This window comes from Mus caroli, unplaced genomic scaffold, assembly GCF_978045245.1.
Source record: "Mus caroli unplaced genomic scaffold, Mus_caroli_1 scaffold_11, whole genome shotgun sequence".
NCBI lineage: Eukaryota > Metazoa > Chordata > Mammalia > Rodentia > Muridae > Mus > Mus caroli.
The window spans coordinates 35,867,180-35,889,327 of NW_028227266.1; the positions used below are offsets into that span (position 1 = coordinate 35,867,180).

The window sequence follows — 22,148 nt, forward strand, 5'->3', positions numbered from 1 at the left end:
TCACAGATTCTATTAGAGAAGAATGGTCTTGACAAATGGCTCTTTGGTAACAGAATTCATTTTTTGAGAGTTAACAGATAACCCTGACCTCCAAATACCCCTCTTCTTAGTATTGGTAGTAATGTATATGATAACTGCCTTTGGGAATTTGACCTTGATCCTTCTAACTGTGCTGAACTCTCACCTTCACACCCCTATGTACTTTTTTCTCTTTAACTTGTTTTTCATAGACCTCTGCTATTCTTCTGTTGTTACACCTAATTTGCTGATGAACTTTGTACTAAAGAAGATTATTGGTTTTGCAGGATGTATGACTCAACTCTACTTCTTCTGTTTTTTTGTCATCTCTGAATGTTATGTTCTGACAGCAACAGCCTATGATCGCTATGTGGCTATCTGCAATCCACTCATGTATAATGTTACCATGTCCCCTAAAATCTGTTCCTATCTTATGCTTGGTTCATATTTGATGGGTTTTTCTGATGCCATGATCCATACTGGATGCATCCTGAGACTGACTTTCTGTGATGGGAACACCATCAATCACTACTTCTGTGATCTTCTGCCTTTGATGCAGCTCTCCTGCACAAGCACCTATATAAATGAGGTAGAGATTTTCATTGTAGGGGGAAAATATATCACTGTGCCCAGTATTGTTGTCTTTATTTCTTATGGCTTCATCCTTTCTAATATCCTCCAAATAAAGTCCACTGGGGGCAGATATAAAGCCTTCAACACCTGCAGTTCTCATATAATTGCTGTTTCCCTGTTTTATGGGTCATGTGCATTCATATACCTGAAACCCTTCTCTGTTGGATCTTTGAATGAAGGGAAAGTGTCCTCTGTCTTCTATACCATTGTAGTCCCCATGATGAACCCTTTAATCTACAGTTTGAGAAATAAAGATGTTAAACTTGCCCTGAGAATAACTTTGAGCAGGAAATAGTTTTAGTAATAAGGTTATTATCTTTATGACAACTGTGTCAAATGCAAGATTTTAAAACTAGTTATTATTAATTAAAGGCTTTGTAAAATTGTTAATCTATTGTTTGTTCCGTGATTAAATAAAATAAAAATGATTAGTCAGTATCATATTTGACAATGCTCTTTAATTATGTCTCTTTAAAATTACTTTGTTCTGATTCATTTGTTTCTTTTTTCAATCATTTATTTATTTATTTATTTATTTATTTATTTATTTATTTATTTATTATGATTTTATCTTTATTTTATTTTTTAGGTATTTTCCTCATTTACATTTCCAATGCTATCCCAAAAGTCCCCCATACCCACCCACCCCGACTCCCTTACCCACCCATTCCCCCTTTTTGGCCCTGGTGTTCCCCTGTACTGGGACATATAAAGTTTGCAAGTCCAATGGGCCTCTCTTTCCAGTGATGGCTGACTAGGCCATCTTTTGATACATATAGAGCTAGAGACAAGAGCTCCCGGGTACTGGTTATTTCATATTGTTGTTACACCTATAGGGTCAGTTGTTTCTTTACTGATGAAAATTCAACTTCAATCTTCTTTAATCACATTAATCATATTAATATTCTACATATATATTTAATATAAATATATATATATATATAATACATATATGCATAGCCCTATAAATAATGAGCAAGATTGTAGAGTTTATTGTGAATAGAGGACCTTAGTGTAAAAATGCTCATTAAATAAAAAGTTCAAGGAAATCAATTAGTATTGATTTCAAGTCTAGCATGTTTAATATGGACTCAGTCTACTGCATTTTGAAAATATTATATATCTAAGACAATATTGGGATAACAAGTCCCTTTCGAATTTTGGCTGTGGATTCTCCCCCAATATAATGCTAATTCAAACGACATTTCCTTGTTTTATCATACCATTTTGGGATAGAAAATAAGTTGTTATTTTCAATTTTGAGTATCAAAATGCATATTTTGCCAGTGCAGTTAGAAAAAGATTGGCTGAAATTTGGACTTGTGATTTCCTACTAAAAGATAATGAAATGCTTTCAGAATGCTGTATTGCTCTGTGGACAATGCTTTATGCTATGATTTCTATTTGACTGATGGATAGCTCCTCTTTGGTTCTTTCAGTATCTTGTTTTCCTTGCTAAGGTTTTCCTCTATGCTTTTCAGTGTTTATATTTGAGACGTATTCCTCAGTTGTCTGAGTCCTAAATTGATTTCCATGTTTTACTCATCTGCACATTTGTAAAGTATGCCTTGGAAATTTTTATTTCTATATATTTTTCTGTTCTAGACAATTCATAATCTAAATCTGAATAGTATATTTTCCTTTATGATTGCCTTTATATATGTTTGTGACATTCATCCAAGCTTTAGAATGAGTTTGTGCTATATTTTTACATCTAAATATATTTGGAACAAGAGAAATAGAAGATACTGCTTATCCATTCAGTAGTTAATATATATTTGTTAAATTCACACAAAATAAGCTACATGTTTTATATTGATTTTATTGGTTTATTTTGATTCACACAAAATAAGCTACATGTTTTATATTGATTTTATTGGTTTATTTTGTGAGAGGTTTTAGTTTAATTTTATTTGTTTTTCATTTGGCATTCCTTATTTTATTCACAATTCGTTTGATTGCTTTTATGTCTGCTTGAGAATGAACATAAAGTTGAATGGATAAAGAGGTGGGAGGATCTGAAAAGAGTTGGGGGAGTGGAAAATGATGAAAATAATATATATGAAGAAATATTCTAATAAAAGTATAAAACTGGTAGATAGTTATTTATAAATAATGCTCTAAAATGCATTTACTTATTAGAACCAAGTTTATTATATAGACATATGTTTTCAATTTCATTCACTACCACTTAGAGAAAGAACATGGTGACTGTTTCTAATTTTTCAAACTGTTATCTTAGACTATTAAGTGTTTCTGTTTCACTACATTCTGTTCCATTTTTTATGGTTATAAGCAACATATGAAAGGTGTCAGATCTTCTCCACTACCATAAACGTTGGTTATTGTTCTTCTTTTATATTACCCCAGATGGGATGATTTTGGGTTTTATAGGAAAACGAGCTTAATATCAAATGTGTATCCTGTGAGGTGAAAGTAATACAAAAATATACTATGCAAAAACTATTTTCAAATCAACTGCAGAACGTAATCCACCTCAGTACATAGTGATAGCCAATACTCATGACACTGGCCTGCTCCCATGGTCTGCAGCATCTTTCAGGGTACTAGGAGAAGGTGTCCCTTAAGGTGATACTCATGGAAGCAGTGGCAGTAGGGACAGCAGCTTTGAACCATTGAGAAACAGAAACATGGGAATTCCACTGACGATAAGCTCATGCACAGACTTTGAGAGCCATCTCAATTGTACTGTCCATGAATTAGCATGATTTTGGTTTGTGCTACATGTCATCAGAAGGTGACTGTGGAAAGATATTGGAACTTTGGGCTTGAAGATCCATTCAGTGTTAAGAGCTCTATTGTAAAACAGAGTTGTTTGTTTTCTGTTTGATTTTAAACAGAGAAAATAAAAGTAGTAACTGCTCCTTTTTTCTCTTTTTTTTCATTTCAAAGTTTCTACCAGTGTATCAGTGATGGACAACAGAGAGACAGGCTGTAGAGTGTTTGCCTAGTTGACAAAGCTGCTTTTGAATGCGGGTGGTTCTGTTCTTTTGACACTACACAGTTTTATAATATGTGTTAATGCTCTATGACAAATGCTCTGATTCCTGGTGCCAATGGTCCACTTCAGTGTATATAACTGAACACTCATCCATCTGTTCTCTCTCTCTTTTTTTTTAATGGTGCTTAAAGAGCCCATCCTTTTCAAGTCATCCATATCATTCCTTAGGCATCTTATCTTTGCTCAATTGTTAAAGAATGGTGGCTTATTTTCATGGGTTTTGTATTTGTGTCTAATGCATGCTTTAACATGATAGACGCAATGCATTGTGTAGCTGCAGTTTTATGGAAAAGTCAATCTTGTAGGAGTTGTTTTTCAGATCTTCAATAATTTTTCCTTTAAATTTCAAAAAAAAAAAATAGCTATGTGGGATGTTGTGTAGGAGCTTGGAAGATAATGTTGAAAACAGTGCAAGATGGAGGCCTTGTGAAATTTCAGAGGGAAAATTAAAAGATCTTTTCAGGGCTATCTTTTCATTATAAAGATTCTGTAATTTTGGTTAGCTGGGGCTGAAGAATCAGGTGTGATTAAGAAGATACCAGAACTACTAAAGAAAAACTGCACTATTAGGACTATTGATGCTAGTTAGCTGGAGGTAGAAAATAGCGGTAATTAAGAAGAGACCAGCATCATTGAGTGGAAATCTTCTGGGAAGTGTTTTCTGAGAGCACAGAGGGTGTGTTCCAGAGATAGCCAAAGTTGCACTTTGTGCTGTGGCTGTACTTGGTAACATGTAAGACTCACCCAGGTGGTACTGGTTTCAAGACATGAAAGGTGCCATGAAGAGCACCTGATGCTCAGCACTGTGAGAGGCCATGCAAGGCCATTGGAAAAAGTGCAGCCTCTGTTGTAGTTGATGGCCCAGGACTTGAAGGGGTCATGCAACGGAGTTGAGGCTTGGCACTATGAAAAGAGCCTATGAGAGGCTATTGGTGAAGCCTAGTCATAGCAGAAGACAGCGGTGTTTTGGAGATGCCAGTACCATGAATGTCTGTCTACCAAGAACAGCAGCAACAATGGAGTACAGGCACTGGGAGCCTAGAAGATGAGGTGTGTGCTACAAAGGGCAGAGCTGGAGAAGTGTCCCAAGCCATTGGAGGAATTCAGAAAATTATGAGTGAATTCCAGACATTGGATAGTTGGAGTTTGATTTTTCTTTTGATTTTGAGTGTACCCTGATATTTTCCCCTCTTGATGGAAGTATTATAGTGGAGCCCACAGTAAGAGATTTTAATTTTAAAAAGACTTTAGATTGTAAAAGAGATTAGATATTTTTTGTGTACTTATTTCATTTACATTTCCAATGCTATCCCAAAAGTCCCCAAACCCTCCCCCACCCACTGCCCCACCCACCCACTCCAACTTCTTGGCCCTGGTGTTCCCCTGTACTGAGGAATATAAAGTTTTCACAACCCAATCAATGGGCCTCTCTTTTCACTGATTGCTGACTAGGCCATCTTCTGATTCATATGCAGTTAGAGACACTAGCTGGGGTGGGGGGTACTGGTTAGTTCATATTGTTGTTCCACCTCTAGGGTTGCAGATCCCTTTAGCTCCTTGGGTATTTTCTCTAGCTCCTCCATTGGGGACCTTGTGATCCATCCAATAGCTGACTGTGAGCATCCACTTCTGTGTTTGCTAGGCCCGGCATAGTCTCACTAGAGACAACTATATTAGGGTCCTATTAGCATAATCTTGCTAGTGTATGCAATGGTGTCAGCGTTTGATGGCTGATTATGGGATGGATCCCTGGATATGGCAGTCTCTAGATGGTCCATCCTTTTGTCTCAGCTCCAAACTTTGTCTCTGTAACTCCTTCCATGTGTGTTTTTTTCCCAATTCTAAGAAGGGGCAAAGTGTCCACACATTGGTCTTCGTTCTTCTTAAGTTTCATGTGTTTTGCAAATTGTAAATTATATCTTGGTTATTCTAAGTTTCTGGGCTAATATCCACTTATCAGTGAGTACATATCATTTGAGTTCTTTTGTGATTGTGTTACCTCACTCAGGATAATGCCCTCAAGGTCCAACCATTTGCCTAGGAATTCCATAAATTCATTCTTTTTAATAGCTGAGTATTACTCCATTGTGTAAATGTACCACATTTTTTTGTATCCATTCCTCTGTTAAGGGGCATCTGGGTTCTTTCCAGCTTCTGGCCATTATAAATTAGGCTGCTATGAACATAGTGGAGCATGTTTCTTTCTTACTAGTTGGAACATCTTCTGGATATGTGCCGCGGAGAGGTATTGCGGGATCCTCCAGTAGTACCATGTCCAATTTTTTGAGAAACCCTCAGAGTGATTTCCAGAGTGGTTGTACAAGCTTGCAATCCCACTAACAGTGGAGGAGTGTTCCTCTTTCTCCACAATCCCGCCAGCATCTGCTGTCACCTGAAATTTTGATATTAGCCATTCTGACTGGTGGGAGAAGGAATCTGAGGGTTGTTTTGATTTGCATTTCCCTGATGATTAAGGATGCTGAACATTTTTTCAGGAGTTTCTCATCCATTTGATATTCCTCAGGTGAGAATTCTTTGATTATCTCTGAGCCCCATTTTTTAATGGGGTTATTTGATTTTCTGGAGTCCACCTTCTTGAGTTCTTTATCTATATTGGATATAAGTCCTCTATCTGATTTAGGATAGGTAAAGATCCTTTCCCAATTTGTTGGTGGCCTTTTTGTCTTATTGAAGGTGTCTTTTGCCTTACAGAAGCTTTGTAGTTTGATGAGGTCCCATTAGTCAATTCTCAATCTTACAGCACAAGCCGTTGCTGTTCTATTCAGGAATTTTTCCCCTGTGCCAATATCTTCAAGGCTTTTCCCCACTTTCTCCTCTATAAGTTTCAGTGTCTCTGGTTTTATATGGAGATCCTTGATTCTCTTAGATTTGACCTTAGTGCAAGGAGATAGGAAGGGATCAATTCACATTCTTCTACATGATAACCACCAGTTGTGCCAGCACCATTTGTTGAAAATGCTGTCTTTTTTCCACTGGATGGTTTTAGCTCCCTTGTCGAAGATCAAGTGACCATAAGTGTGTGGGTTCATTTCTGGGTCTTCAATTCTATTCCATTGGTCTACTTTTCTGTCCTTATACCAGTACCATGCCTTTTTTATCACAATACATTCAAGCATCAGCAACAGAATACTGTTGTGTTTTTATATTTTCTTTTTCCCCCCTTTTTATGTGATATTTTCTTCATTTACATTTCAAATGTGAACCCCAAGGTACCCTATATCCTCCCCTGCTGCCCTTCTCCCCCAACCCACTCACTCCTGCTTCCTGGCGCTGGCATTCCCCTGTATTGGGGCATAGAATCCTTGCAAGATCAAGGGGCTCTCCTCCCATTGATGGCCAACTAGGCCATCCTCTGCTACATATGCAACTAGAGACACAGCTCTGAAGGGTACTGGTTAGTACATATTGTTGTTCTTCCTATAGGATTGCAGACACCTTTAGCTCCTTGGGTACTTTCTGCAGCTCCTTCATTTGGGCCCTGTCTTCCATCCAATAGATGACTGTGAACATCCACTTCTGTATTTTCCAGGCACTGGCATAGCTTCACAAGAGATAGCTATATCATGGTCCTCTCTGATAAATCTTTCTGGCATATGCAATAGTGGCTGGGTTTGGTGGATGTATATGGGATGGATTTCCAGGTTGGGCAGTCTCTGGATGGTCCTTCCTTCCATCTCAGCTCCTAGCTTTGTAACTCCTTCCATGGGTATTTTGTTCCCCATTCTAAGAAGAAATGAAGTATCCACAGGTTAGTCTTCCTTCTTCTTGAGTTTTATGTGTTCTGCAAATTGTATCTTGGGTATTCAAAGATTCAGGAATAATATCCACTTATCAGTGAGTGCATATCATGTGTGTCCTTTTGTGGTTGGGATACTTTACCCAGTATGATGTCCTCCAGATCCATATATTTACCTAAGAATTTGATAAATTCATTGTTTTTAATAGCTGCATACTACTCCATTGTGTAAATGTACCACACTTTCTGTTTCCATTCTTCTGTTGAGGGACATCTGGGTTCTTTCCAGCTTCTTTCTATTATAATTAAGGCTGCTATGAACATAGTGGAGTATGTGTCCTTATTACAAATTGGAACATCTTCTGGGTATATACCCAGGAATGGTATTGATGATTCTTCCTGTAGAACTGTGTCCCATTTTCTGAGGAACTGCCAAGCTGATTTCCAGACTGGTTGTACCATCTTGCAATCCCACCAAAAATGGAGGAGAGTTCCTCTTTCTCCACATCTTTGCCAGCATCTGCTGTTACCTGAATTTTTGATCTCAGCCATCCTGCCTGGTGTGAGGTAGAATCTGAGGGTTGTTTTGATTTGCATTTTCCTGATGATTAAGGCTGTTAAACATCTTTTCATGTGCTTCTCAGCCATTCTGTATTCCTCAGTTGAGATTTCTTTGTTTAGCTCTGTACTCTAATTTTTAATGGGCTTATTTGATTTTCTGGAGTCCATCTTATTGAGTTCTTTACATATATTGGATATTAGCCCCTATTGGAATTAGGGTTGGTAAAGATCCTTTCCCAATCTGTTGGTGGTATTTTTGTAATATTGACATTGTCTTTTGTCTCACAGAAGTTTTGCACTTTTATGAGGTCCCATTTGTGGATTCAATTGTCAACCTTACAGCCCAAGCCATTGCTGTTCTGTTCAAGAAATTTGCCCCTGTGCCCATATCTTTGAGGCTTCCCCCCACTTTCTCTTCTATAAGTTTCAGTGTCTCTGGTTTTACGTGGAGTTCCTTGATCCACTTAGACTTGAGCTTTTTACAAGGAAGCAAGAATGGATCAATTCACATTCTTCTACATGATAACCACCAATTGTGCCATCATCATTAGTTGAAAATGCTGCCTTTTTTCCACTGGATGGTTTTAGCTCCCTTGTCAAAGATCATGTGACCATAGGTGTGTGGGTTCATTTCTGGGTCTTCAATATTTTTCATTGATCTAGCTGCCTGTTGCTGTACTAGTACCATGGAGTTTTATCACAATTGCTCAAGGTGATTCCAACATGGTGATTCCAACAGAGGTTCTTTTATTGTTGAGAATAGTTTTTGCTATCCTAGGTCTTTATGTTTTCTTATGTGGAGACAATAAATTTTTTTCTCTAGACTGTTTCAACTCAGGTAATTTATCGTACCTTAACTACTGCTCCTTTCATCTCCCTCTCGCAAGTGAGGAGATTACAAGAATATGACATTTTACCTAATTCCAGCAATAAAGACTGTCTTTTTTCTCACATTGTTTTAAGAGGACTTTGTCTTGCATTAAATGTCTGTAGCACTGAGATTTTATTTGTATGTCTTATATCCTATTCCACTGATCCATTTGTGTGTCTCTGTGCTAGCTCTATGTTGCCTAAGAATCTATGCTTCTATAGTATAGTATGACATTAGATATCACAATGCAAATTACAATGCTATTTTTAATTTTTTTTTCCATTTTCACACTCTGTGGTTAGAGTGAATTTGTCAAGTTTTCACTTATGGGGAGAACAGTATTTTAATTTTTTTTCTCTATTTTGTTGAACCTCTAGATTTTTTGATACTCCTCACTTTGTTATATTTAATGCTTTCTCACTAACTACATGGGAGGTCTTTCCATGTTCTTGAATCGAAATCATTGGTTTTTGATGTCTTGCAAATTTTTTCTTTGGATGTTTTGTATGTACCTCTTGTTCAACTCCTCTACTAAGTTCTTCTTTTAGAGGATACTGAAGAAATATTGTTTTCCTTCTCTATTTCACAATGGCTTCATTCCTGGGTCATACAACTGCTGCTTTAATGAAAGTGTTCATCAAAGCTATGAGAGTTTCTCAAGTCTTGTAAATAGGGGATCTTACCATCTGTTAATAAAAATATTTTAAGGTGTTATTCTCCAATTTTTCACTCATCAATTTCTCTTGAGGTATTTTCAGGACAGATTACTCTATTAAATAAAAGTTGGGAGTGGACATCTGGTATCCTCTTTTCTTCAGAGAGAATACTTTCAACTTTTATTGTATTTATTGTTCTGTTACCTATGTCGTGCCCAGCTTTATTATTATGATTCTGGAGAGCTATATCTTTTTTTCTGTCATCAGTAATGTTCAGATGTGTTAGACTGAAGTTACTTATTTGGGATTACATTCTATGAGATGGGAAATGGTGGCTAACAGAAGCCGGAAAATAGACTGTAACTCAGACTGTATTCCCCTTGTGATTTTTAGTTCCCCCTTGTGATTTTTCACTAGTATTTTTGGTATTTTCCAATAACGCCCTCCCTACCCCCTTGGGTTGCGTTTTTTTCCTTTAAATACCCCTTCTCCCAGCTACTCCGGTTGATCTCTCCTACCCCTGCATGGGATACAAATTGGTCCCAGCATGCTGGTTCCTATCAATAAACCTTGGGTGATTGCAGCAAGGATGATCTCTCATGAGTTATTAGGGTCGGGGGTCTGAATCATTCTGATACTTGAGTGAGGGTCTCTCCTCTTCGGAGAACTTTCAAAGGGAACATTAACTCTTATGATAATGTGTATTATTCAAATATACAAAAGCAATTAATTATTAAATCATTGAAATGTACATCATGAAATGAAAGAAAATTTTAAAAATTAACTTATTATACTAGTAAAAATTTGATTTTCTTTGTGAAATGACTGTGGTTTTAAGAAGTGTGATGCACTGAAATATGAGTTTTACAAAGGACACTGTCATGTTACATACCACCTTAAACAGAGAGGCAAGGAATTACCTTTACCTTACATTCAGTTCAGCAGTAGAAATTAGTGCTTGCAGACTTTACTGACCATTGACACTTTTTTATTCAGTGATACTCAATAAACCCAGAGAATCATATGGGATACTTAGGACTTTTACCATTGTGCTATATACTTAGCCAATGAGAATTAACCAAAAACATTATATTAAAATATTCATAATCAGTCACTGATTGTCTAAGTGTTTCAGATTGTAGCAAGTGAGTTCACATTTTACAAAATGTTAAATATTTGCTTTCTGACTGTAAGTAAAAGTAACTCTGGACATTCTTTGTCTTAATGCACATTTAGATTTAAGTTTTATTTAATTATTTTGTGTTTCTGTTTATACAGTTTTAGAAATAGAATCTTGCTATATATTCCAGGTTTCTGTGAAATTAATTGTATTATGAAAAAAAGAAAGAAAAAAACATGTCAACTTGCTATCCTTTGACCTTAGCCTTCCTTCTTGTGAGATTAGAGTTATGTGTGACCACAGAGGAGTAGACACAGTTCAAATAATGTGAAGTGAGGAAACTGAGCTATGGATTGATACCTTCATAAGCAGCTCCTTTTCACTGACCATAAAACTTAAACCCACAATTTTTATTCATACATTTGAGAACAAATATAGATCAAGGTGAGTATTTACATAATATCTGAGGCAGTTTTCTTATACAATGCTGGAAAGGTTTCAAATATATCTGTAAATTAACCTCGCCAATTTCAGGGCAACCCTTACCTCAGTTTTATATACACAGTCAAAATTAGGATATAGCACATAAAATTATAAGACCAAACTCTTATGATGATTTAAGTAGGTACAGAACCAGATACTTTGTATTTAATAGAAGAGAAAGTTGGAAAGAGCCTTGAACTTCTCGGAACAAGCGGAAATTTCCCAAATTTGAACTCCAATGGCTTACTCTCAAGAACTGATAAATGATACCTCATGAAACTAGAAATATTCTGTAAGGCAAAGGACACTGTCAATACTACAAATCAGCAACCTACAGACTGCGGAAAAAATAGTCACAAATTCCACATCTGATAGAGGGCTCATATGCAAAATATGTAAAGAATTCAAGAAGCTAACTTCCAAAAAACCAAACAACCCAATGAAAAAAAATTTAAAAAGGGGGGGGGAGATAGAACTAAACATCAATTCAGAACAGAGGAGTTTTGACTGGCTGAAAAGCACCGAAAAAAACATTCAAATTCCTTAGTGTTGAGGGAAATGCTTATTGAAATGACACTGAGACTCCACCTTACACCAGTCAGAATGGCTAAGATCAAAACTTCAGGTGACAGCACATGTTGGTAAGGATGTGGAGAAAAAGGAACACACTTCTATTGCTGTTGGGATTTTAAAGTGAGACAACCACTCAGAAAATCAATCTGTAGAATTCTCAAAAGATTGGAAATAGATCTATCTGAAGATCCAACTATCCACCTCTTGGGCATATACTACTAAAAAGGTTCCCTACCATGCCATTGGAGCATGTGCGACACTGTGAACATGTCTCCCTTGTTTTGGATATCCAGTAGCTGGAAACCACACAAGTGTCCCACAATAGAAGAATGGATACAGAAAATTTGGTTCACTTCCACAATGGAATACTACTCAGCTATTAAGAATGAGGACACCCTGAATTTTACAGGCAAAGGGATGGAACTAGAAAATACCGTCCTGAGTGAGGTAACTCGGACCCAAAAGGATGTACATGGTATTTACTCACTAATAAGTGGATATTAGATGAAAAATGCAGAATACTCAGGATAAAATTCATAGAACTCGAGAAAATGAACAAGCTGAAGGGTCCAAGTGAGCTTGCCTCAGTCCCACTTGGAAGGGAGAAGAAAGCAATCACAGGAGGGTGGAGGAAGGGATGTTCCTGGGTTGGAGGAAGTGTTGGGCCTGAGTGGGAATGGTGACAAGGAGGATAACATGAACATGTATTGGGTGGGGAAAATGGACTGAAACCCTGAGGGCCAACAGAAAGAAAGGAAACAGGAAACTTTGAGAGGTAGAAGGTAGGGAGACCCTCCAAAATGTACCATGAACCTGAGAGTTGAGAGGCTCTCAGAACTCAAAGGAAGGGACCTTAGATGAAATGCCCTACAATAGGGAAAGGAACTTGCCAAGTCCACTTCCAGCATCAAGTGAGGGATGGGGTTGCCATTCTACAGCCAAAAACTCTGACCTATACTTGGTCCTATCAGAAAAAAAACTTCAGGGACAAACATGGAGAAGACTCTGAGGAAAAGGAGGTACAGCAATAGGCCCAATGTAGGATCCAGCTCAAGGAGAGGTCCCAAGCCATAACACTATACCCGAATTTATGGAGTACTCACAAAAAGGGCACTATCATGACTGCCCTCCAAAAGATCCATCAAGCAGCTGAAAAAGTCAGATGCAGATATTTACACCCAACCAATGGACAGAAGCTGCTCACCCCTTTGGTTGAATTAGGAAAAAAGCTGAAAGAAGTGAGGAGGAGGGTGAGCTGTAGGAGGGCCAGCAGTTTCAATTAACCTGTACCCCATGAGGTCTTTCAGACACTGAACCACCAACCAGGTAAGATACACCAGCTGATATGAGGCCCCCAACACATATAGGAGGAGAGGACTGTAGTGTCTGGTTTCAGTCAGAAAAAATGCACTTAACCCTCAAGAGACTGGAGTCCCCAGGGATTGGGGAGATTTGGTGGAGTGAGAGGTAGAGGGTGGGGATATCCTTGTGGAGACAGGGGGGAAGAAGGTATGGAGTGTCGAGCAGTCAAAGGGTGGACTGGGAGGGGAATAAAATCTGGAGTTTAAAAAAAAAAGAAAATTAAATAAAATTTAAAAAAGAAATACTTAAGGAATCACCGAAGAATACATAATAAAATATATGAATCATGCTTGATATTTGTAAACTCTTTAATGATGGGCAAATTCTCATGGAATCAGTATTATATGTGAGATATATATTCCATTTTGCTATTGATTTTCAGATACTCAACTTCTCATAATTTCTACTAATGATGCATTAATCCTGATTTATTTTGTTACTAAATTCAAGAGCACTTGGTGTTCATGGCAGATATTTCACTATATCCTCAAATGAAATGACATTCTTAAATTATTTCTATTCTTTTTCATTTAATAAGAAGAATGATCAGACAAAATTCATAATATTTCAACAATTTCTAGATTACATAAATGAACCTGTGAGGCAGAAATATTCAGTAACTTTTCTAAGTGTATAGCTTTCATTTTAAAGTAATGAGGGTAAAATCATTGGTCTCGTTAATATATTTTTGCACGTAAGCTATGAGCATTTTACTTGGTAAGAAATTTTCAATATTTATCAAAATTATTTATTAGGGTGTAAACTGGTTTGAATGAGAATGATCCCCTAGGTTCATGTGCGTGGATGCTTGGTCCCTGTTTGGTAGAACTGTTTGAGAAGTATTTCAGGGTGTGGTCTTGACGGATTACCTTTGTTCTTATTGAAAGAAGTGTTTTACAAGGGGTGAGCTTCATGCTTTCAAAAACCAATCCAGTTCCAGCGTTGTATACAACTTAAGCAGATGATTAGATGTGATCTCTTAGCTACTGTACCAGGCCCATGTCTGCCTGTGGAATTCTCCTTGTCCTATCGTTTATAGACTAACTAATACTCTGAAACTCTATAAAACACCCAAGATAGTTCCTTCCCTTATACATTACCTTCACAGTGTTTTTTTTTTCCACACAAAAGTAAGATAGCAAAACACAGCAAAGTAATTTTGTAGAGCTGGATCAATGACAGGGCAGTTACTTAAAATCAGGTGTGACTTCTTGGGCTTGATCCAGTTCATTGAAAATAAATGCAGTAAGAAGTTCAATTTTTAAAATTTTATTTGTGGATATCTTGGGAGAAATGATACATTTAATATAAAGAAAATTTGAATGAAATCTGTGGAATATTACTATTAAATATTCACAAACAAAACGAAAAGGAACTATAACAAAAGATTTCCCTTAAGAGATGAGATCAATGGGAGATGGGAGTTCAATATTGGCATAAGGACAAATGACGTACCAATCCCTAAAGACAAGGTCATACCTTAGTCTGGAAGTTCATAAAGATATACCATGGTCCAGAATATAGAGGAAAGCACTCATTTTCTTTTTATAACGGGAATCTGTGCTCTAGGAAGAGGCTGGTGAAGACTTTACTGTGGATTTACAGGTAAGTGCATTATAGAAGTAACTACGTACTTTTTTCTGGTGTCCCCTCCAGTGCAAGAATGAACATGATAAAAGCTATTTATCTTTGATCTAGCTCTTCAGAGGAGTAAGAATTCACACTATATTTTATGATCAGCATTTTAAAAAGATTTCCAAAACTATGAACCATTAATTTTATGTTTCATATTCATGAAATCCAAGAAACAAGATTGTAGATTGATATAATCTTTTGGAAGAGCAAAGTCAGGTTTAAAAAAAAAAGACACTGTTATCTCTCCTATGATAAGTACATAAAAGATTTCTACTATTTCTTTAGATGTTGACATAATTACATTATTATGTCCTTCCTCTTCCTACTTTCAAACACTCTTATATAACCCCTATGCTCTTTTTCACAGTTATGTCTTCTTTTTCACTAACATTCATACCATGTACACATACAAGCACAGATACATATGCACAACCTGCTGAGTATTATTTCATATATGTTTTGAAGTCTATGTTAGTGAATAACTTTTATGTGAGAGACCCTATCTTGAGGCATCCGTGAAATTGAAAATGAATCGTTTTAGATTTACAACTTGTTTTGAACAATTTACTCCTTGTGAGATGCCCAAAGTGAAGCTAATTCACATATACTTGCCCCCAACAAACTTACTTTTATGTTTTTGGGGTAAACATATCTCATAGAAAATGAATAGACAGTTGCAAAATGTAACATATTAAGACTCAACTACCTATAGCAAACCTTGTTACATATTACTAACATGATGAACACTGGGTCTCCAAAATTGACTCATATTTTGTAACTGAATCATTTTACTCTTAACATTTCTTGACTTGTCTCCCTTAGAATCTGGCAAGCAGTTGAGGGATTTTCATGTGTCACATGTAATGGAGAACAAACAGTAGTAAAGTCTCTGTGGCACTTTAATTTCACTGATATCTTTTCTCTCCACAGATTCTATTAGAGAAGAATGGTCGTGACAAATGGCTCTTTGGTAACAGAATTCATTCTCCTAGGGTTAACAGATAACCCTGACCTCCAAAAACTCCTCTTTTTAGTTTTCCTAGTAATGTATATGATAACTACCTTTGGGAATTTGACCTTGATCCTTCTAACTGTGCTGAACTCTCACCTTCACACCCCTATGTACTTTTTCCTCTTTAACTTGTCCTTCATAGACCTCTGCTATTCTTCTGTTGTTACTCCCAAATTGCTGATGAACTTTGTACTAAAGAAGAATATTATTGGTTTTGCAGGATGTATGACTCAACTCTACTTCTTCTGTTTTTTTGGCATCTCTGAATGTTATGTCCTGACAGCAATGGCCTATGATCGCTATGTGGCTATCTGCAATCCACTCATGTATAATGTTACCATGTCCCCTAAAGTCTGTTCCTATCTTATGCTTGGTTCATATTTGATGGGATTTTCTGATGCCATGATCCATACTGGATGCATCCTGAGACTGACTTTCTGTGATGGGAACACCATCAATCACTACTTCTGTGATCTTCTGCCTTTGATGCAGCTCTCCTGTACAAGCACCTATATAAATGAGGTAGAGATTTTCATTGTAGCAGGGAAGGATATCACTGTGCCCAGTATTGTCATCATTATTTCTTATGGCTTCATCCTCTCTAATATTCTCCAAATAAAATCCACTGGGGGCAGATCAAAAGCTTTCAACACCTGCAGTTCTCATATAATTGCTGTTTCTCTGTTTTTTGGGTCATGTGCATTTATGTACCTAAAACCCTCCTCAGCTGGGTCTTTGAATGAGGGGAAAGTGTCTTTTGTCTTCTATACCATTGTGGTCCCCATGATGAACCCCTTAATCTACAGCTTGAGAAATAAAAACGTTAGAATTGCCCTGAGAAAAACTTTGAGCAGGAGAAAATTTTAGTGATAAATTGATTATCTTTGTGGAAACTGTGACAGATCCAAGATTTTCTTGGTTTAGTGCCTACTTCACTATCTTATTTTTTCATCACAGTGAGGTAATTCATATTTTTCTTTCCATATTTTTAGTGAAGTTTTATTTGTATCAACACTTATCCTGCATGCTTTCAGTATTTAAACATTTTTAAATTAGTTATTATTAATTAAAGGGTTTTTAATAATGATTATAGAATTTGTGCTGAAATTTTTTTGCCAGTGATTAAATAGAATAAAAATGGTTAGCTATATTATATATTATAGTTATATTATATTGGACTCTCTAGTTATGCCTCTTTGAAATGACTGTTTTCTGATTCACTTGTTTCTTTACTGATTAAAAATACAAGCCTAAACCTCTTTTTGTCACATTAGTCATATTAATATGTTAAATGTATTGCATTATGTGTGTGTATGGAATTTGTCTGTGGATTGAGGAAATACAATGCTAAATTAAAAGACATTACTTTGATTCTTTTCTTTATCATACTCCTTTTTAGGTAGAAACAATTTGATATCTTTCATTTTGAGCAGGAGGATCCATATTTTGCCAGTGCAGCTGGGAAAAGATTGGCAGAAATTTGACCCTGGTACTTCTTACCAATGATTTTTGGAAGTTTTTATTGTTCTGTTGACAATGCTTTATGCTGTGGTTTCTATTTCAACTAATGAGTCATAGATTTTCTTTTGTTATTTTTAGTGTCTTTACTTTCTTGCTGAGGTTTTCCTCTGTTTCAGTACCGTATTTGAGATTTGTTCATGAATTGTCTGGGTCCTAAATTGATTTCAAAGTTTCACTCATCTGAATACTTGATTCCTCTATGTGGTCACTGATTTTTTTGTAAAGTATACCTTTGAATTTTTGTTTCTATGTATTTCCCTGTTCTAGATAATTCTTAAAATAAACCAGAATGCTATGCTGTCTTTTCTGATTCCCTTCTTGTAAATGTTTGTATGATTCATCCTAATTTTAGAATGAGTCTGTTCTTTGTTATTTTTATAGCTATATATATTCAGAGAAAGGGATATAGAACATATTGTTTATCCATTCAGTAGTTAATTTATTTCTGTTAATTTTACCCAAAATGAACTACATACTTCATTTTATTTTGTCTGCTTGTTTTGTTAGAGGTTTTTGGAAGGTGTTTTATTTTATTTGTTTTTGGTTTGGCATTCTTTATTATATTGACATATTGTTTGATTGTTTTTGTTTCTGCTTTAGAAAGAACTGAATTTAATGGAAAAAGGGATTGAAGGTTCTGGGAAGAGTTGGGGGAGTGGAAAATGATGAAAATAATATATATATAAATAATCTATATTTTAACAAAAATATAAAAACTGCAGATAGTGACTAACGAATAATATTCTAAAAATGAACATATTCATTATTGTACAGACATATGTAGTCAATTCCACTCAGTACCACTTAGAGGTAGAACTTCTAACATAGTGACTGTTTCTAATTTGTTAATCTGCTCTTTTAGACTATTAAGGGTTTCTGTTTCATTATATTTCTGTTCCATTGTTTATGGTTATAAGCAACAAATGAAAGATATCAGATCCCTTCCACTACAACTGTTATTTTCCTTCTTTTTTACTATTTACTATAAGGAGTGATATTGGAGTTTATAGCAAAACTAGCTTAAGATTAAGTGTGTATCCTGTGAGATTAGCATCAATATGTAAAATACTCTGCAAAAATATTTTCAAATTAACTGCTGAACATAAACCACCTCAGGACTTAGATATAGTGCCATTACTCACGACACTGGCCTGTTCCCATGGTCTGTGGCACCTTTCAATATACCAGAAGAAAGTATCCCTTAAGGTGATACTCATGGAAACAGGAACAGTAGGAACAGCTGCATTGAATCATTGAGAAAGAGAATTGTATGAATCCCACTTGAGGCATGCGATGCACAGACTTTGAGGCATCTTAGCTGTACTGTTCATGAATAAGTATGATCTTGATGTGTGGGTAAGATCATCAAAATGTAAAGTTCCATGCCAAACATCTTTCCTGTGAACATCTGCTCTACACACTGTTAGTCATAAAGGTTCCATCACACCTCCAAAAGAGGATGATGAAGAAAGAAGAGAACAATTTTTAAAGGAATATTAATTGATTAGAAGGGATAAGCAAGTTCTAATAATGAGACATATTTTTCATACAAATTATTAACAATTAATTATGGATACATAAAACTGACTAGGAGGTAATAAGATTTTGTAAAAAGAATTTCTGAGGTTTTAATATAATTTTATTTATACTTGCTCTTCTGTTTTGTTCAAGTAATTTTCAAAGAGTATATCATTACTTCTTTTTTAGTTAATGGTAAAAGGGAAGTCCTGGGACTCTCAGAAATTTGTCATTTTAAAGAATGAAGATGACCTCGTGGAGCCATTTGCATCAGAGCATGTCTCTGATGTATCTGCAATAGCATTTTTAAAAAGAGTGAAAACTCATTTGTTTTTATGAACAATGTGTTATTTCTTTTATATTTCACAATTTAAAATCATCTGTCTTTTGGCTGCTTGCCCAGAAGTGAGATCGCTGGATCCCTTGGTAGACACAGTTATAGTGTTAGAAAAACCTCCATTTTGCTGTTCCACCTCATTCCCCATGAGATGCATAGGGTAGATGAAAATATTATTTTTATATTTGACCCCTGTATGCAGTGTACAAGAATGAAGACATCACACCTCTGATAAATATGTGAGCCAATATTTGTTGTAAAACTATACCTTTCTTGAAAACTAATAAAGAAAAGCATTACTGTAGCTAAAGGCATTTTAATGGCTAAAATATTGGTATTCTTTTCAAATATTGACAATTCCCCTGTGTCTTTAAATACTAAACAGGATGATACATTCAAAAATAAAATTTAAAGGAAGTTTCAATGGAGACAACTTTTATCCTTGCTACTTCTTTATTTAACTTTGATATAGGCTAGGGACATCTTGGAATAGGAAACCTCATTTGAGAAAATGCCTCCATAAAAGTGTACTGTGGAATATTTTTGTGATTGATAATTTTTGGGCTAGTCCATTATGAGTTCATGCCATCAATAGGCAAATGATCTTGGGTCATTTAATAAATGAGGTGAGCAAGAGATGGAAGAAAGCCATTAAGCAGTGCCACTTCATGACCTCTTCCAAGTTAATACTGGAGTTCCTGTCCTGACTGCTTTTGATGATAGATTGTACAGTAAAGATGCAAGCACAAGCCAGGCGTGGTGGCGCACGCCTTTAATCCCAGCACTCAGGAGGCAGAGGCAGGCGGATTTCTGAGTTCGAGGCCAGCCTGGTCTACAAAGTGAGTGCCAGGACAGCCAGGGCTACACAGAGAAACCCTGTCTCGAAAAACCAAAAAAAAAAAAAAAAAAAAAAAGATGCAAGCACAAGTAATTCTTTCTTTTTCAAGAGACATTTGGACATGATGTTCTACCACATCAATAGAAACCTTAGGTGTAACACAATGCACTACTCTCAGAAAATTACATATGATTGCTAATTGTATAATACCTTTATGAGTTGTGGTTAGATATACAGTAAACGGTATTACTGTTCATTTTATTTGACAACTAAGATTAGATAGTGATATCCTATGGCTGAAGGCACCCTGTACTTTGATCACAGGTCACTGAGAAATCAAGCTGGGTCTGAGCTAGCAGCTTTTATTCTTCTGTGTAACTTTCATGACTCTAGAATATATCATGCAGGGTGTTAGTAGAGTAACATTTTCAAAAGTCTTATCCTTCTGTAAACCCTGGAAGATGCAAAACTTCCTATAAAGCACAATGCACTCATTATCCCAATAGTAGCATGACTGTTCTAAGAATAACCATTCATTACATTTTCGAGGTTCACTCACAAGGGGGAACCCTGCATGCTACTGTATATGCAACCCTGATCAGTAGCCCAGGGAAAGAGTGGCACATAGCCTCGGCAGGGGATCCACTAATATTGTGTTGATAATAAACATGGTGTTAAATAGCATTTTTAAAATAAATGCTTATATCCAGATTATTAGATTCTTATTGACTTAGAGAGAAAGTTTTACTTGGTAAGGAGTAGCAGAGTTAATGCAGCGACCCATAGAACTGGTCAAAGTATTAAGAATCAGTAAGAGCTGAGTGTTCATCTCTAAATACAACATCTATATCACCCCCGAGTCTCAGAGAGCATCATGGAAGAGAGTGAAGAAAAATGTAAGAGCCAAAAGATGAGGGGAGGTACTGATGTGAAGTGTTTTCTGAAGGAAAGTACTTAAACATTGCATTCATGAACTTAGACTAAATATCATAACTTCCATAATACCTGAATAAGATTGGTCCATCATCACTCAATCATGATGGTAGGGATATCATCAAGATCCATTCCTTCCTGAAGAATTATTGGCAGTTATTGCCTGCTAGAGAAGGAGCTGTTTCTTACAGCAGTATAGCCACTGATAAGTTTTCCATGTTCTAGTAAACAGAACATACAAATAGTAGTACTTTAATACTAAAATTTTAATATTAAATACATAATAAAAATTTACTTTCTTACATATAAGTCAGGTTAAGTTACCTATTTTAGAAATATTTAACACATATATCATACTACAGAAATATTGCAACTATTTGTGTATCCTTGTGGTCATCTCCTAATACAAGAATATAACAACAACATTAAATGGACTTAGTGAATTTCTTTATTTTATAAATATGTTTATAATTACACAAGGAAGGTACCCAGTCCAAAGAAAGGACAAGATACTAAGCATTTCACAACAAAGTCAAAGGAGAGAGCCACGAGCACATAAAGCCGCCTACAAAACAATCATGTGAGGAACAAACAGTCATCTGTCTTTAATATCTCTCAATATTAATGGACTGAACTCTCTTATAAAAAGGCATAAGCTCACAGACTGGACATGAAAACAAGATGCAGCATTTTACTGCAAAAACAGAAACACACCTCAATAACAAAGACAGCCACTATCTCAGAGTAAAAAGATGGAAAAAGGTCTTCCAAGCAAATGGTCTCAGGGAACAAGCTGGAGTTGCCATCCTGCTATCCACTATACTAGACATTCAACCAAAAGTTATAAAGTGTGATGATGAAAGACACTTCATACTCATCAAAGGGAAAATCCACCTAGAGAAAATCTCAATTCTGAACATATATGCCCCAAACACAAAGGTACCAACATTCATAAAAGAAATTTTCCTAAGGCCCAAACTCACATTGATCCCCATAGTATAATAGTGGGAGACTAAAACACCCTAATCTCATCAATGGACAGGTCATTGAAACAGAAATTAAACAGAGACACAGCAAAACTAATAGAGGTTAAAAACCAAATGGATTTAACAGATATCTACAGAATATTCCACCCTAATACCAAAGAATATAACTTCCTCTTAGCACCTAATGCTACCTTCTCTAAAATTGACCATATATTTGGTCACATAACAACCTTCAATTGATACAAGAAGATTGAAATAATCCCATGCATCCTATCAGATCACCATGGCCTAAGGTTGGTCTTCAATAACAGT

At 36.0% G+C, this 22,148-nt stretch overlaps 1 protein-coding gene and 1 pseudogene across 1 annotated transcript; both read left to right on the top strand.

The window, feature by feature from the left end:
- Positions 1 to 22: 22 nt before the first annotated feature.
- Positions 23 to 946, top strand: LOC110301894 (olfactory receptor 8B3-like; annotated as a pseudogene).
- A 13,635-nt stretch (positions 947 to 14,581) lies between these two features.
- Positions 14,582 to 16,816, top strand: LOC110301759 (olfactory receptor 8B3-like). Its single transcript, XM_021172393.2, has 2 exons — positions 14,582 to 14,661; positions 15,622 to 16,816. The coding sequence occupies exon 2, from the start codon at positions 15,638 to 15,640 to the stop codon at positions 16,568 to 16,570; it is 933 nt and encodes a 310-aa protein (XP_021028052.2). The 5' UTR covers positions 14,582 to 14,661; positions 15,622 to 15,637; the 3' UTR covers positions 16,571 to 16,816.
- Positions 16,817 to 22,148: the final 5,332 nt, after the last annotated feature.

What these genes read in the sequence shown, in the direction of transcription:
- LOC110301759 (XM_021172393.2), top strand. Translation starts at nt 15,638, where the DNA reads ATGGTCGTGACAAATGGCTCTTTGGTAACAGAATTCATTCTCCTAGGG.